At 45.0% G+C, this 13,215-nt stretch overlaps 1 protein-coding gene across 1 annotated transcript in view; it reads left to right on the top strand.

Annotated features, from left to right (window-relative positions):
• The window catches only part of ELP2 (elongator acetyltransferase complex subunit 2), a 36,907-nt gene that overhangs the window by 255 nt on the left and 23,437 nt on the right, over positions 1–13,215 (top strand). Inside the window, exons 2-4 of the mRNA XM_015406432.1 lie at positions 6,997–7,075; positions 8,359–8,429; positions 11,607–11,763. Of these exons, the coding sequence (XP_015261918.1) occupies positions 6,997–7,075; positions 8,359–8,429; positions 11,607–11,763 (307 nt within the window). The remainder of the gene's footprint in view (positions 1–6,996; positions 7,076–8,358; positions 8,430–11,606; positions 11,764–13,215) is intronic.

Here is a 13,215-nt window from a genome sequence, read left to right as displayed (position 1 = left end):
GGGCCCCCCCCCCCCCCCACAGCCTCTGAGCGTCTCTCGCCTCGACAGCCCCGCGGGGTCGCCAGAAGCCCCCCCCAGGGGCGGGCGCGCAGGCCAAAAAAGCCGCTGGGTGCCGGACTCGCAGGAGGGCGGCCAGGGTCCCCTCTCAGCTGAGCGAGCGTGAGCCAGCTCCCAGGTTTTTAGCCTCCGCTCAGGGAGGAGGAGGGCTCCAGAGAGCAAACGGCATGGATGCAGGAGCCAAAGTCACTCGCTCACCACTATAAGGCCAGGAGCTCACAAAGTGGAATTTTTGCTCCCAGGACTCCACAGCTTAGAGGGAGCCTTGCTTGCAAGTCCAGTGTTCCCACGAAGCCGAGTTGGTGCGAGCTAGCTCACAGCTTTTTAACCTCCGGCTCACACATTTTTGTCCGAGCTCAGGGAGGATGGGGCTCCAGAGAGCAAACGCATGGATGCAGGAGCCAAATCACTCGCTCACCACTTCAATGCCAGGAGCTCACAAAGTGGAATTTTTGCTCAGGAGACTCCACAGCTTGCAACCAGTGTTCCCACTAAGCTGAGTTAGTGTGAGCTAGTAAAGGTAAAGGTTTCCCTTGCTGGAAAGCCAGTCGAATCCGACTCCAGGGTTGCGGTGCTCATCTCCGTTTCAAAGCCGAGGAGCCAGCGCTGTCCGAAGATGTTTCCGTGGTCATGTGGCCGGCATGACTAAACACCAAGGTTCACGGAACGCTGTTACCTTCCCACTGAAGTGGTACCTATTTATCTACTTGCAATTTCTTGCTTTCGAACTGCTAGGTTGGCAGGAGCTGGAACTAGAGACGGGAGCTCACTCCGTCATGCGGCACACTCGGGTCTCGAACTGCTGAACTACCGACCTTCCACAGCCTGCAGTTCAGCGTCTTAACCACTTGAGCCACCGCAGCTCCTCACCATTTTTTAGCCTGTGGCTCACACATTTTTGTCTTGGCTCAGGAAGGATGGGGCTCCAGAGAGCAGACGAATTCATGCAGGAGCCAAAGTCACTCGCTCACCACTATAAGGCCAGGAGCTCACAAAGTGGAATTTTTGCTCACAAGACTCCACAGCTTAGAGGGAGCATTGCTTGCAAGTCCAGTGTTCCCACTAAGCTGAGTTGGTCCGAGCTAGCTCACAGCTTTTTAACCTCCGGCTCACACATTCTTGCCTCCGCTCAGGGAGGAGGGCTCCAGAGAGCAAACGAATTCATGCAGGAGCCAAACGGCTCGCTCACCACTTTAAGGCCGGGAGCTCACAGAGTAGAATTTTTGCTCACAAGCCTCCACAGCTTAGAGGGAACATTGCTTGCAACCAGTGTTCCCACTAAGCTGAGCTAGTGTGAGCCAGCTCACAGGTTTTTAGCCTCTGGCTCACAGATTTCTGTCTTCGCTCAGGGAGGAGGGGGCTCCAGAGAGCAAACGCATTGATGCAGCAGCCAAACGGCTCGCTCACCACTTTAAGGCCAGGAGCTCACCAAGTGGAATTTTTGCTCACGAGACTCCACAGCTTAGAGGGAGCCTTGCTTGCGGCTGCTTCGAATCCCCCCTGAACACAGGAAGCGGCAGGAGACATTGTCCAGGGAGCTCAGGGCAGCAGGCGCAGTTCTGTTTGCCTGTGTGAAGTCCCGTCAAGGCACCTTGTAGCCACCGGTCAGAGTCCCAAGTCAATCAGGCTCCACAGCAGTCTTTAAGGAAGGTGCACTTTATGGAAGGGAAGCACGTAGGTCCTCAGACGATACACCTGGCCTCAGGAACAGGGTAAGGTGGGAAGACAGATAATTATACTCCGTTCATACAAGTCCCCCCCCCCAAAAAAAGGCGCAGGCCAATGAGCAGGGTCAAGCAAGCACGCTCAAAGGACAAACGGCTCGGCTCTCACACAGAGATAATGGGATGAGCTACAACGCAATGCTCCCTCTAAGCTGCGGAGTCTTGTGAGCAAAAATTCTCCTTTGTGAGCCACTGGCATTAAACTTGTGAGCGAGCGATTTGGCTGCTGCATAAATCAGTTTGCTCTGGAGCCCCATCCTTCCTGAGCGAAAACAGAAATGTGTGAGCCGGAGGCTAAGAAACTGTGAGCTAGCTCACACTAACTCAGCTTAGAGGGAACACTGGCTACGAGTGCATACCAGAAGGGGGGGCGGCGGCGAGAACAAGGGGGAAGCTGGAGGCGAGCGGGGAGAACACAATTCATCCCATGGCGGCGTCAGCCGACATTCCGCACCCCCAAAACTCCTCCTCCCCCCGGCTTGAGCAGGAATAACCGATGGAAAGCACGGAGAAGCTTTGGAGCATTGATATGGGAAGCTTCCACCCATTCCCAAAGTCCACCCAGTTTGCCAGATAAAACACCTTCCCCCACTTAAGTTTGGAGTCCAGGATCTGGGCGACCTTGAAATGTTGCTCGCCATCCACCATCACCGGGGGTTAGGGTTAGAATTAGGCTGCTGTGGTCTCCATACGTTCAGGCCCAGATCTCTCTTCAACAGACTGTGGTGGAAAACGGCGTGTAAATGTCTCAAAGTTTTGGGCAGGTCAGGTTCAACAGTGGCTTCATTTAGTTTGCACAACACCTTGAACGGCCCCACATATTTCCACCCCAATTTCCAGCTCAGTTGCAACCCACGCGTGTTTGTAGTGGATACATAATGAAACAAACAAACACTGCATAAATAACACAGACCAAAGAGTGCCCGAGTAATATAAACAGCAGGAAAAATGTTTATATAACAAGATAACACTGTACTAAAAAGGAGTAACAAGAAACCACATGTAGTCAGTGATAGCAAAATACATCATGTAATGCACAAGTACGTAGGTAGTACAGAATAAGTAGTACAAAGACTAAGACTCAGGATTTCAATCTTCGTTTCAATGGCTCTTCTTCAAAAACTTCATCAGACTACAGTTACAAGTAAGCCATACTATCATTATCATGTATTGCAATTATAACCATACCCTTATATTAAAAGGCAAAAAATACCTTTATAAAGAACTCATAATGTACAGAAGCCTTCAAAGCAGTATATATAGGCAAAAAACCTAAAAAGAAGAAGGAAAAGAAGAATGCTCTCACAATGTCACCATTTAAAGAGTTGTAATAGTACACAATGCTCACCAATCCTTGTATTAAATCAGTCTCAATAGGGCATCCGATCACCAGTGGAACATTTTCTCATATAGTCGGTGAGCCTCAAGGTGTGGTCAGCATCTAGAGACTAAGTACTGTAGCTCGTATCTGTTGGGTTCTTAAAGTTACAGGAAATGAAAGGACCAGACACTATTTCTGCTCATAAGTAACAGCTGAACTCTAATGATAAGTCAACTCATAAGTAGGAGCCAAATTCTGATGCCTGGTTGAGGCCATGGGGATGATAAGTTTTAAGTTTAAAAATCCAGAATGCCTCATGTTGTCGCAGGCTTTTTTGGACATCTATGGAAGTATATTGGTGAGTTTTAAGCACTTCCAGCATCACAAATGGAAAATCATCAGGAGAATGCTGCATGTCGCTGAGATGCTGAGCCATGGGTGATTCTGTGCGTGAGTTTCTAATACAAGATCTGTGCTCAACCACACGGGTTCTAATAGTCCTAGTCGACATTCCCACATACAGACATTCACAGGAACATTTTAAGAGGTAACATGAGGAGAAGAATTTTAAATCGTATACAAAATTTCTGCTCGGAATCTCAATTCTGCTGGTCTGCCAGACCAAGGGGCATGTAGAACATTTGCCACGTGGAAAATGGCCACAAGGTTTCACCGCAGCAATGGAATTGCGAACCTGGAAGTCAGAATGCACTAGTAAATCACGAACATTTATAGTTCTCTTGAATCCTATGAAAGGACGATTTTTACTGCCAGAAATTCCCTCCACAAATGCTTTAAAATTATGCTTTTTATTTGAGATGCCAATGGAGTAAAGTGAAAGGCACAAAATAAGGAACGTGATTGCTGACTGTGTATTGTCTCTTTAAGCAGATTCGAGCGGTCAATCCTAGCAGCCCTAACAGCTGCATGTTGAATAATCTTTGTAGGGTAACCTTTCTCTCTAAATTGTTGGGAAAGTTTAGAAGATTCTCTCTCATAATGTTCATTGAAAGTAGAATTCCTTTTGGCCCTCAAATACTGTCCATAAGGTAAATTATCACGTATATGTCTAATATGATGGGATTGAAAATGAAGGTATGAATTCTTATCCGTTCTTTTGGGAAAAGGTTTTACAGCTAGGGTGCCTGTTCTTGAAATGAAAATTGTGGTGTCCAGGAAGTCAATGCTATCAGAACTGCTCTGAAAGGAAAATTTAATGGTTGGATGTACAGAGTTAAGCCATTGTACAAACTCAAAAATATGGATGTCTTCACATAAAAAGAACAGATCATCTATATATCTCTTGAAAAATAAAATATTACTGAAGAAATTGTTGTTGTCTGGATTTAATAGCCACTTAGTTTCAGAATCAAAATAACAGCGTTCCGTGCGCCTTGGTGTTTAGTCATGCTGGCCACATGACCACGGAAACGTCTTCGGACAGCGCTGGCTCTTCGGCTTTGAAAAGGAGATGAGCACCGCAATCCTAGAGTCGGATTTGACTGGCTTTCGAGCAAGGGAACCTTTACCTTTACCTTTTTTAGTTTCAGAAGTAGATATGAGCAGGTTAGCTACACTGGGTGCAAAGGTAGGTCCCAAAATTTGCCACCCCCCTGACCTGGAAAAAAAAATCATTTTGAAATCTGAAAAAACTTCTGTCAAAAATAATATCAACATGGGCTGCGGTCACACGGAGCTTTAGCCACGCTACAGAGACGGAAGATAGGCGGATTTTCCGAGCGCGATCAAACTACACTTTCCCTATGAGGAAAGGTTAAAGCGCTTAGGGCTCTTTAGCTTGGAGAAAAGACGACTGAGGGGTGACATGATCGAGGTTTATAAGATTATGCATGGGAAAGAGCAGGTAAAGAAAGAGGTACTTTTCTCCCTTTCTCACAATACAAGAACTCGTGGGCACTCCATGAAACTGCAGAGCGGTCGGGTTAGAACGGATAAAAGGAAGTACTTCTTCACCCAAAGAGTGATTAACACATGGAATTCACTGCCACAGGAAGTGGTGGCAGCTACAAGCATGGACGGCTTCAAAAGGGAATTAGATAAGCATATGGAGCAGAGGTCCATCAGTGGCTATTAGCCACAAGGTATAGCTAGGGGCTCTGGGGCAAGTGATGCTCTGTCTTCTTGGTGCTTGGGGGGGGGTCAACAGTGGGAGGGCTTCTAGTGTCCTGGCCCCACTGGTGGACCTCCTGATGGCACTGGTATTTCTGGCCACTGTGTGACACAGAGTGTTGGACTGGATGGGCCTTTGGCCTGATCCAACATTGGCGTCTCTTATGTTCTTATGTACAACATCTGGGAAGCGTAGAGCTCCCGTGGTGAACCCGAGGCTTCCCGCCGAAGATGCGCCGTAAGAAACTAGTACCTCCGAGGTACTAGTTTCCGGAAACCGCATGGCAACGGCGGGCATCTGATCACGTTTCCGGTGGTAGCTCGTGGCATCCGATGCCCACCCATGTCCTGTCGTGAAAAGGTTTTTCCCCCCCAAGTCTCCATGGGATGCGCACAAGCACCCAACAGCGCATGCGCACACTTTGGTTAAAAAAACAAACACAACCCCCGCCGCGCCGCTTCTTTGCCGCGTCGCAGGATTTACGTATGATCGGCACCTCCCCCCGAACCGCGGGACGTTTGAACCAGCGGCCCCGCGGTACTTCGCTCCGGGGCAAACAGCCATGCCTCCCCCCCGCAATATCCGGCCTGTGTGACCAGGGCCAAGGTCCAGTAAAAAATGTGTGAGAGGAGAAGGTGCCTCTCTACTATTTAGATGTTCAGCCAAAATTTGGCATACCTCTTCATGGGGTATATTAAAGTACAATGAAGAGACAACCATCCAGTAATGTGCCCTGACGTTCTGGCAGTCCTTCAATCTTGGGTGTAAAATCTTCCCTATGTTTAATATATGTAGATGTTTTCTGGACAAAGGGTTGTAAAAAGGAGTTAACGTATTGGGATAAAGGCTCAAAAATAGACTTTGATCCTGAAACTACAGGATGGCCAGGAGGAGGATGTCCTGGCTTGTGAATTTTAGGAAGTGCATGGAAAACGAACACAGGGACAATCATTGACAAGAAGTCCTGCCACATGCTGATCCATGTAGTCTAAAGACAAAAACTGGAAGGAAACAAAGGGGGAGGGAAGGGGAAAACTCAACCCAAGATAACACTGCGAACCAGAAGGGTTAAGCTGACCATGTAAATTATAAAAGTACAAAATTTATTAGGGTGTACACATATTAAAATATATTCGGGTTAAATTTTTTTTCAAGTATCAGACTAATAAAAGCATATCAAATATTAATACCATGATGGGTCAACACTTTCCAACTGAAGACCAAACGTGTTTCGGCCTCACAGGGCCTTCCTCAGTGGTCACAGAATCCTTACCTTGATGGAGTGACACACATTCAGACTTATGAAATCTCATTTACCAGAATAATTGGAATGGATATGGCTATACCTATGGCCCATCATTAATACCAGTAACACAATTACAAACATATAAGGATATAACATCTGGTCTTTAAATAAGTGTACTAAAGATCTTGTATACATATGTTTGAATGTGTGTCTATACTATGTTGTAATAGTGACCACTGAGGAAGGCCCTGTAAGGCCGTTTGGTCTTCAGTTGGAAAGTGTTGACCCATCATGTGTATTAATATTTGATTAATATTTGACTCAAATATATTTTTATATGTGTACACCCTAATAAATTTTGTACTTTTATAATTTACATGGTCAGCTTAACCCTTCTGGTTCGCAGTCTAAAGACAAAGCCTCGTACACCACAGTTCTAATTATAATTTTTACTTGATCAGTAGGATCCTTAGGATCCTTCTCTCTGTCCTTTCTCAGTTCTTTTTCTTCTTTACAGAAAAGAAAAGTAGTTGGTACATTGAATGGTCACACTGGGAGAGTAAATTGTGTTCAATGGATTTACAGAAACAACGGCTGTAAGTACAGTATTGTCGTTTAAATCTGTGATTCTTTTTCCCGCCATTTCTGTTTTGTAATGTACAGCTCCAGACCCACGTTGGTGCTGAGTAGAGATGACGATATACTTTCTCAAGTCCCTCAGCACTGAGTATATGCATCGATTTGCTCCTGTTGTGGCCAAGAACTTTTGGCTCTTTTTCTCCCCAGCATGGCCAGCTACAGAAACTTTGGAAGGTGCGGTCCTCTTGTGATGTCTTTCAGGCATGGTCTCTAAGGCCTGATTTACATGTGAGTTTAGTGAGGCAAAAGAGATTCCTGGAGTGGAGCTGCTGTGGAAGAAGCATCTCCTCAGCATGCAGAAGGTCCAAGGTTCAGTCCCAGGTGGCATCTCTAGTCAAAAGGTCCAAAGGTGGCATCTCTAGTCAAAAGGTCAAAAGGTCCAGGGTAGTAGAATCATAGAATCATAGAGTTGGAAGGGACCTCCAGGGTAATCTAGTTCAACTCCTTGCACAATGCAGGAAATTCACAAATACGTCCTTCTCCACACCCCCAGTGACCCAGAAGATGACAAAAAACCTCCAGGATCTCCAGCCAAACTGGCCTGGAGAAAAATTGCTTCCTGACCCCAAAGTGGTGATCAGCATTTCCCTGGGCGTGTAAGAAAGGACCACGAGAATTGAGCACTAAGGGAACCCTTCCCTGACCTCCCTTCTCATGATCTGCCCGAGTTCACAGAATCAGCATTGCTGTCAGATGGCCATCTAGCCTCTGTTTGAAAACCTCCAAAGAAGGAGAGCCCACCACCTCCCGAGGAAGCCTGTTCCACTGAGGAACTGCTCTAACTGTCAGGAAGTTCTTCCTAATGTTTAGCTGAAAACTCTTCAGATTTAATTTCAACCCCTTGGTTCTGGTCCAGTCTTCTGGGGCAACAGAAAACAACTTCTTACCATCTTTTAGATGACAGCCCTTCAAGTAGATTAAGATGGCCTATGTTGGTGTTATCTCCATGCAGAGTGTCTCCAAGCTGAATGCCCCATCATTGATCAACCAAGTACATATTTTTCATAAGACCGAGATTGTCCTTAAAACTAACCCAACGTGTGTGTGTGGGTGTGTAAAGTGCTATCAAGTCACAGACAACTTATGGTGGCTCCATAGAATTTTCAAGGCAAGAGATGAACAGAGGGGGTTTGTTTTGGGGGAAGAAGAATCACTGAAACTAGAAGTGATCTGTGGAAAATCTTGTAATGCATTCTATGCTCGGACTGTTAAACTTTGTGGTGTTTCTCTTTTCTCACAGGTCAAGAGACAGAATTGATTTCTGGAGGATCTGACAAATGTCTTATTCTCTGGGAAACACGAAGCGGGGAGGTACGTACAGGCTTTCTGACTTATTACATGCTTGAAACTCTGTGTATGAAGCCCACAAAACAGGAACAAAGCCTGAATGTTGCTCTTCTTCCCAACCTTTACGCTTCTCTCAGAGCTCCAAGCCAGGGCCATGTTTTCTTGATTTCTTTCTCTCTCTGCCACTCAGATGCTCTATTGTGGCTGTGGCTTGAAATGCCTCCTGTTTGGTTCATTCTTTATTGGTAATTAGTGGAACAAATTCTAACTGAAGTCTTTTCAAAAGTTGGAATTTCATGTAAGAACCAAACCTTGCATATAAGCAATTCCTAAGTTATTAAAATGAGAAAATAGGTCTAAAGTCAGTGGTCAGAGTGCCTGAATAGGATCTGGGAGTAAAAGGAAAAGGTAAAGGTTTCCCTTGCTCGAAAGCCAGTCGAATCTGAATCTAGGGGTTGGTGCTCATCTCCGTTTCCAGGCCGAAGAGCCAGCTGTGTCAGAAGACATTTCCATAACGTGGCCGGCATGACTAAATGCCAAGGTGCACGGAATGCTGTTACCTTCCCACTGAAGCGGTATCTATTTATCTACTTGCAATTTCTTGCTTTTGAACGGCTAGGTTGGCAGGAGCTGGGGCCAGAGACAGGAGCTCACTCTGTCACGTGGCACTCGGGTCTCGAACTGCTGAACTACAGACCCTCCGGTCTGCAGCTCAGTGTCTTAACCTCTGAGCCACTGCAGCCCCTGGGATCTGGGACACCTTATCTCTCCTTGCTGTTCTCTGGAAATCTGCGTTCAGTTGGGTAAATCTTTCCTTTTCGCCTTTGCCTTTCGCTTTCCTTCTTTCCTCTGCTATTTGTAAAGCCTCATCAGAAAGCCATTTTGCTTTCTTGCATTTCTTTTTCTTTGGTATGGTGGTGATTGCTGCCTCCTGTACGATGTCACGAACCTCTGTCCATAGTTCTTCAGGCACTCTATCTATCAAATCCAGACCCTTGAATCTATTCTTCACCTCTACTGTATATTCATCAGGGATGCGATCTAGGTCAAACCTGAATGGCCTCGTGGTTTTCCCAATTTTCTTCAGTTTAAGTCTGAATTTTGCAATGAGTAGCTCATGATCTGAACCACAGTCAGCTCCAGGTCTTGTTTTTACTGACTGGATAGAGCTTCTCCATCTTTGACTGCAAATTATATAGTCAATCTGATTTCGGTGTTGCCCATCTGGTGATGTCCATGTGTAGAGTCGTCTCTTAGGTTGTTGGAAAAGGGTGTTCGCTATGACCAGTGTGTTCTCTTGACAAAACTCTGTTAACCTTTGCCCTGCTTCATTTTGCTTTCCAAGGCCAAACTTGTCTGTTATTCCAGTTACCTTTTGACTTCCTACTTTAGCATTCCAGTCCCCTATGATGATGAGGACATCATTTTTTGGTGTTAGTTCTAGGAGGTGTTGTAGGTCTTCATAGAACCGGTCCACTTCAGCCTCTTCTGCATCAGTGGTTGGGGCATAGACTTGGATTACTGTGATGTTGAATGGTTTGCCTTGGAATCGGACAGAAATCATTCTGTCATTTTTGAGATTGTATCCCAGTACTGCCTTTTGCACTCTCTTGTTGACTATAAAGGCCACACCATTTTTTCTACGAGATTCCTGGCCACAGTAGTAGATATAATGGTCTTCTGAGTTAAATTCGCCCATTCCTGTCCACTTTAGTTCACTGATTCCTAGGATATCGATGTTCAGTCTTGCCATCTCATTTTTGACCACGTCAAGCTTACCTTGATTCATAGATCTTACATTCCAGGTTCCTATGCAGTATTGTTCTTTGCAGCATCGGACTTTCCTTTCACCATCAGACACATCCAGCCGCTTCACTCTTTCTGGGGTTACTTGTACTTGCCCTCTGCTCTTCCCCAGTAGCATATTGGACACCTTTTGACCTGAGGGGCTCATCTTCCAGTGTCATATCTTTTAGCATTTTGTTACTGTCCATGGGGTTTCCTAGGCAAAGATACTGGAGTGGGTTGCCATTTCCTTCTCCAGGGGATCACGCTTGGTCTGAGTTCTCTGCTGTGGCCTGTCCATCTTGGGTGGCCCTCCACGGCATAGCCCACAGCCTCATCGAACCACACAAGCCCCCTCGCCACGAGAAGTCAGTGATCCATGAGGGAGAAGCTTGGACTAAGTGGGACCTGGAAGGGCTTACACGAAAAGGGAGGAAGGAAACCAAAGTTTCCCTGCTTTACACAGGGAGTTGAATCAGCAAGCTTGCTGCTAGCTTTTGACCCACAATTCTGTAATCGATATTCTGCTTCAGTTATGTTCCGTGTTTTCCCTTTAGAAACATTTGTGTTCATTTTAGCCAAAATGCTTAATTTTTTTTCCTGTCGTGTACAAAATATTTAAAGTAGACTGAGGAAATGTTAGATCCAGTCGGTCGGCCATGTTGGTCTGAAGCAGTAGAACAAATTTGGAGTCCAGTCTATTTAAGTGTATTTCTTTTTCAGAATAGTATATTAGACTACTGAATGTAATGCAAAGGGCATTGGGGCGTCTGCTGACATAACACGACATCCCCCTCAGAAAATGCTGTGTCCCCTGCCCTGCACTCCTGGGAAGAGAGAATGAAGATTCCCAGTTACTTCCCACAATTAGAAAAGACACATTTAGACACTTGTCTGCTATTTTGGCATATTTGTTGCTTTACAACTGTTGACCTGATGACCTTAACTTCTTATTTAGTTTTCACTTTGCATATCTTGAACATCGTCATGTTACATGTTAATCTGCAGCTCATTCGCTGGCTATAAGTTTGAGCCTTACCTGCCATTCCATTGTATGTGAAAAAGTGTGCCTTGCACACAAAAGCTCACACCTTGAAAAAACGTCTGACGACATGATCAAAAGACTAGTAGTGTCGCTTTTGTGAACATTATTGAGTGTTAGTTTTTATCCAAATGCAGGTTAATCTAAATTACTAATAGACAGTTATATAGTAAAATATTTTTTCCTTTCCATTAGAAAATAATTGCACTATAGTGGTGCTATCCACTGGAGGTTTAATATTAAACTTCTGCTAGCCTTCCAGCTACTTCATTGGTGTGTCAGTTTTGAACATCCACGCACTTTGATTTGCAATTTGGTTTGAATTTCAGGTGTGTTTGTCATATCTTTGTATGATCAGGTATCTTTCTGTTTAGCTTGTAAACAACACTCGCCTTGAAGGCCACACAGAAGCAGTTTGCGCTTTAGATGTTGTTTCCTTGGCGAATGAGTCTTCTGCAGAGTCAACTTTACTTGTAGCTTCTGCTGGTTCTGACTCTACAGTACGAATCTGGTCAAGGCATGGAATGGAAGGTAATCTTTGGAACTCCCTCCCCAAGAACATTGGCCTGTCTCCCTCTGTCTTCTGCCAGCGGGTGAAAACGGTTTTGTTTGGCGTTCCCTAACTAACTATTACAATCTCTCTTCTCTGTTTGTTTGCTTTTGGCTTTATATTACATGTGTGTAGGTATGTGTTTAAAATGTCCCACGTTTTAATGTTCTGTTGCAGTGCTTGCTGCCTTCGGGATCCTGAACTGAGTGGAAAGGCCGCATAGAATTGCTTTAAATAAATAAGTAAATCTTGCTTACATGCTGTAAACAGACGCTTGACCACAAATTTATCAAGATGTACCTTCACATCCCATGTTGCACAATTTAGTGAGAATCTGGATTCCTGCCAACTGCAAAATAAGTGACAGTGTAATTTAGAAGGGTGACTTCTGGTATGCTAACCAGCCTTGTTTTAAGAGTCCTTGAAACACAGCCTGGCAAGGTGATCGTTAACCAGAAAGGCAAAAATAGTAAAGACTTTGAGACACCCCAAGAACAGACGTACTTAATTATTGCCATAATGAGATTTACTAAGCCAGTACAAGTTATAATATTGTCAAATTGGCTGATAGAACTAAACAGATCTATGCCTCTACTAATGCTGTTAGCCAGGACAGCTGAATAGAGCCTCTCCATTCAGAGGCTGTGTACCTGTGAGTACAGATGCAGCCGGGGGGAGGCATTGCCTTTGTGTCCTGTTTATGAGCTTCTCAAGTAGGATTCCCGATACCTCTTTGGAAAATGCCAGGAGATTTTGAGGGTGGTGTTTGGATTATAGGAGCCACTCTAGAAAGAAGCTGGTGTAAGTGGCAAGTTTCCATGTAAGCAAGTAATGATAAGAATTTAAAATGTCTTTGTTATTATGTCAAATAACAGAACATATTCTGATGCAAGATGAGAAACAAATGTATTTCCTCCAAGGAGTGTCAGCAAAACCACTGTCAGAAATACTAGGCGGCACAGTTAAATTTCTAGGCTCCACGATGACCTGGCCCCTGGGGTTTGTTGAGCCCTGATGGAACATATAGCCAAGGGCTTTTAAAATTATTATTATTTAAAGAGGAGCTTGAACTCTCAAGAGGGAAATTAAGTTTTCAGTCTGTATACGGAAAACTCATGAACTTTTAGACATTTTAAAAATAAGTTTGCTGCAGAGGTTCTGGAATGCTGTTCTGGCACATTCCCTCAGAAAAAAAGCCCTGCGTGCCGCTCACTCCATCACTCCTCACTATGCTGTATTTAATGTACAGCATGTACTATTAAGAGATTTTCTTGGGCTGAGAGGACGAGCAGGGTCTTAAAGCGCTGGGTTCAGCTTCCGTATAAGAAGCAGTTAAGAAGTTGTACCATCCGCTCTGACCTTTCTTCACCACTTCCCCCCCAAACCTGCAACAGTTTCTTAATAACCCCCTAATATTAATCCTGGATTGGTTT

The sequence above is a fragment of the Gekko japonicus genome, unplaced genomic scaffold (genome assembly GCF_001447785.1).
Source record: "Gekko japonicus isolate JY-2015 unplaced genomic scaffold, Gekko_japonicus_V1.1 scaffold3303, whole genome shotgun sequence".
Lineage (NCBI taxonomy): Eukaryota > Metazoa > Chordata > Lepidosauria > Squamata > Gekkonidae > Gekko > Gekko japonicus.
The sequence above is the reverse complement of the archived record's forward strand: the minus strand, read 5'-3'. Positions and strand labels throughout refer to the sequence as shown.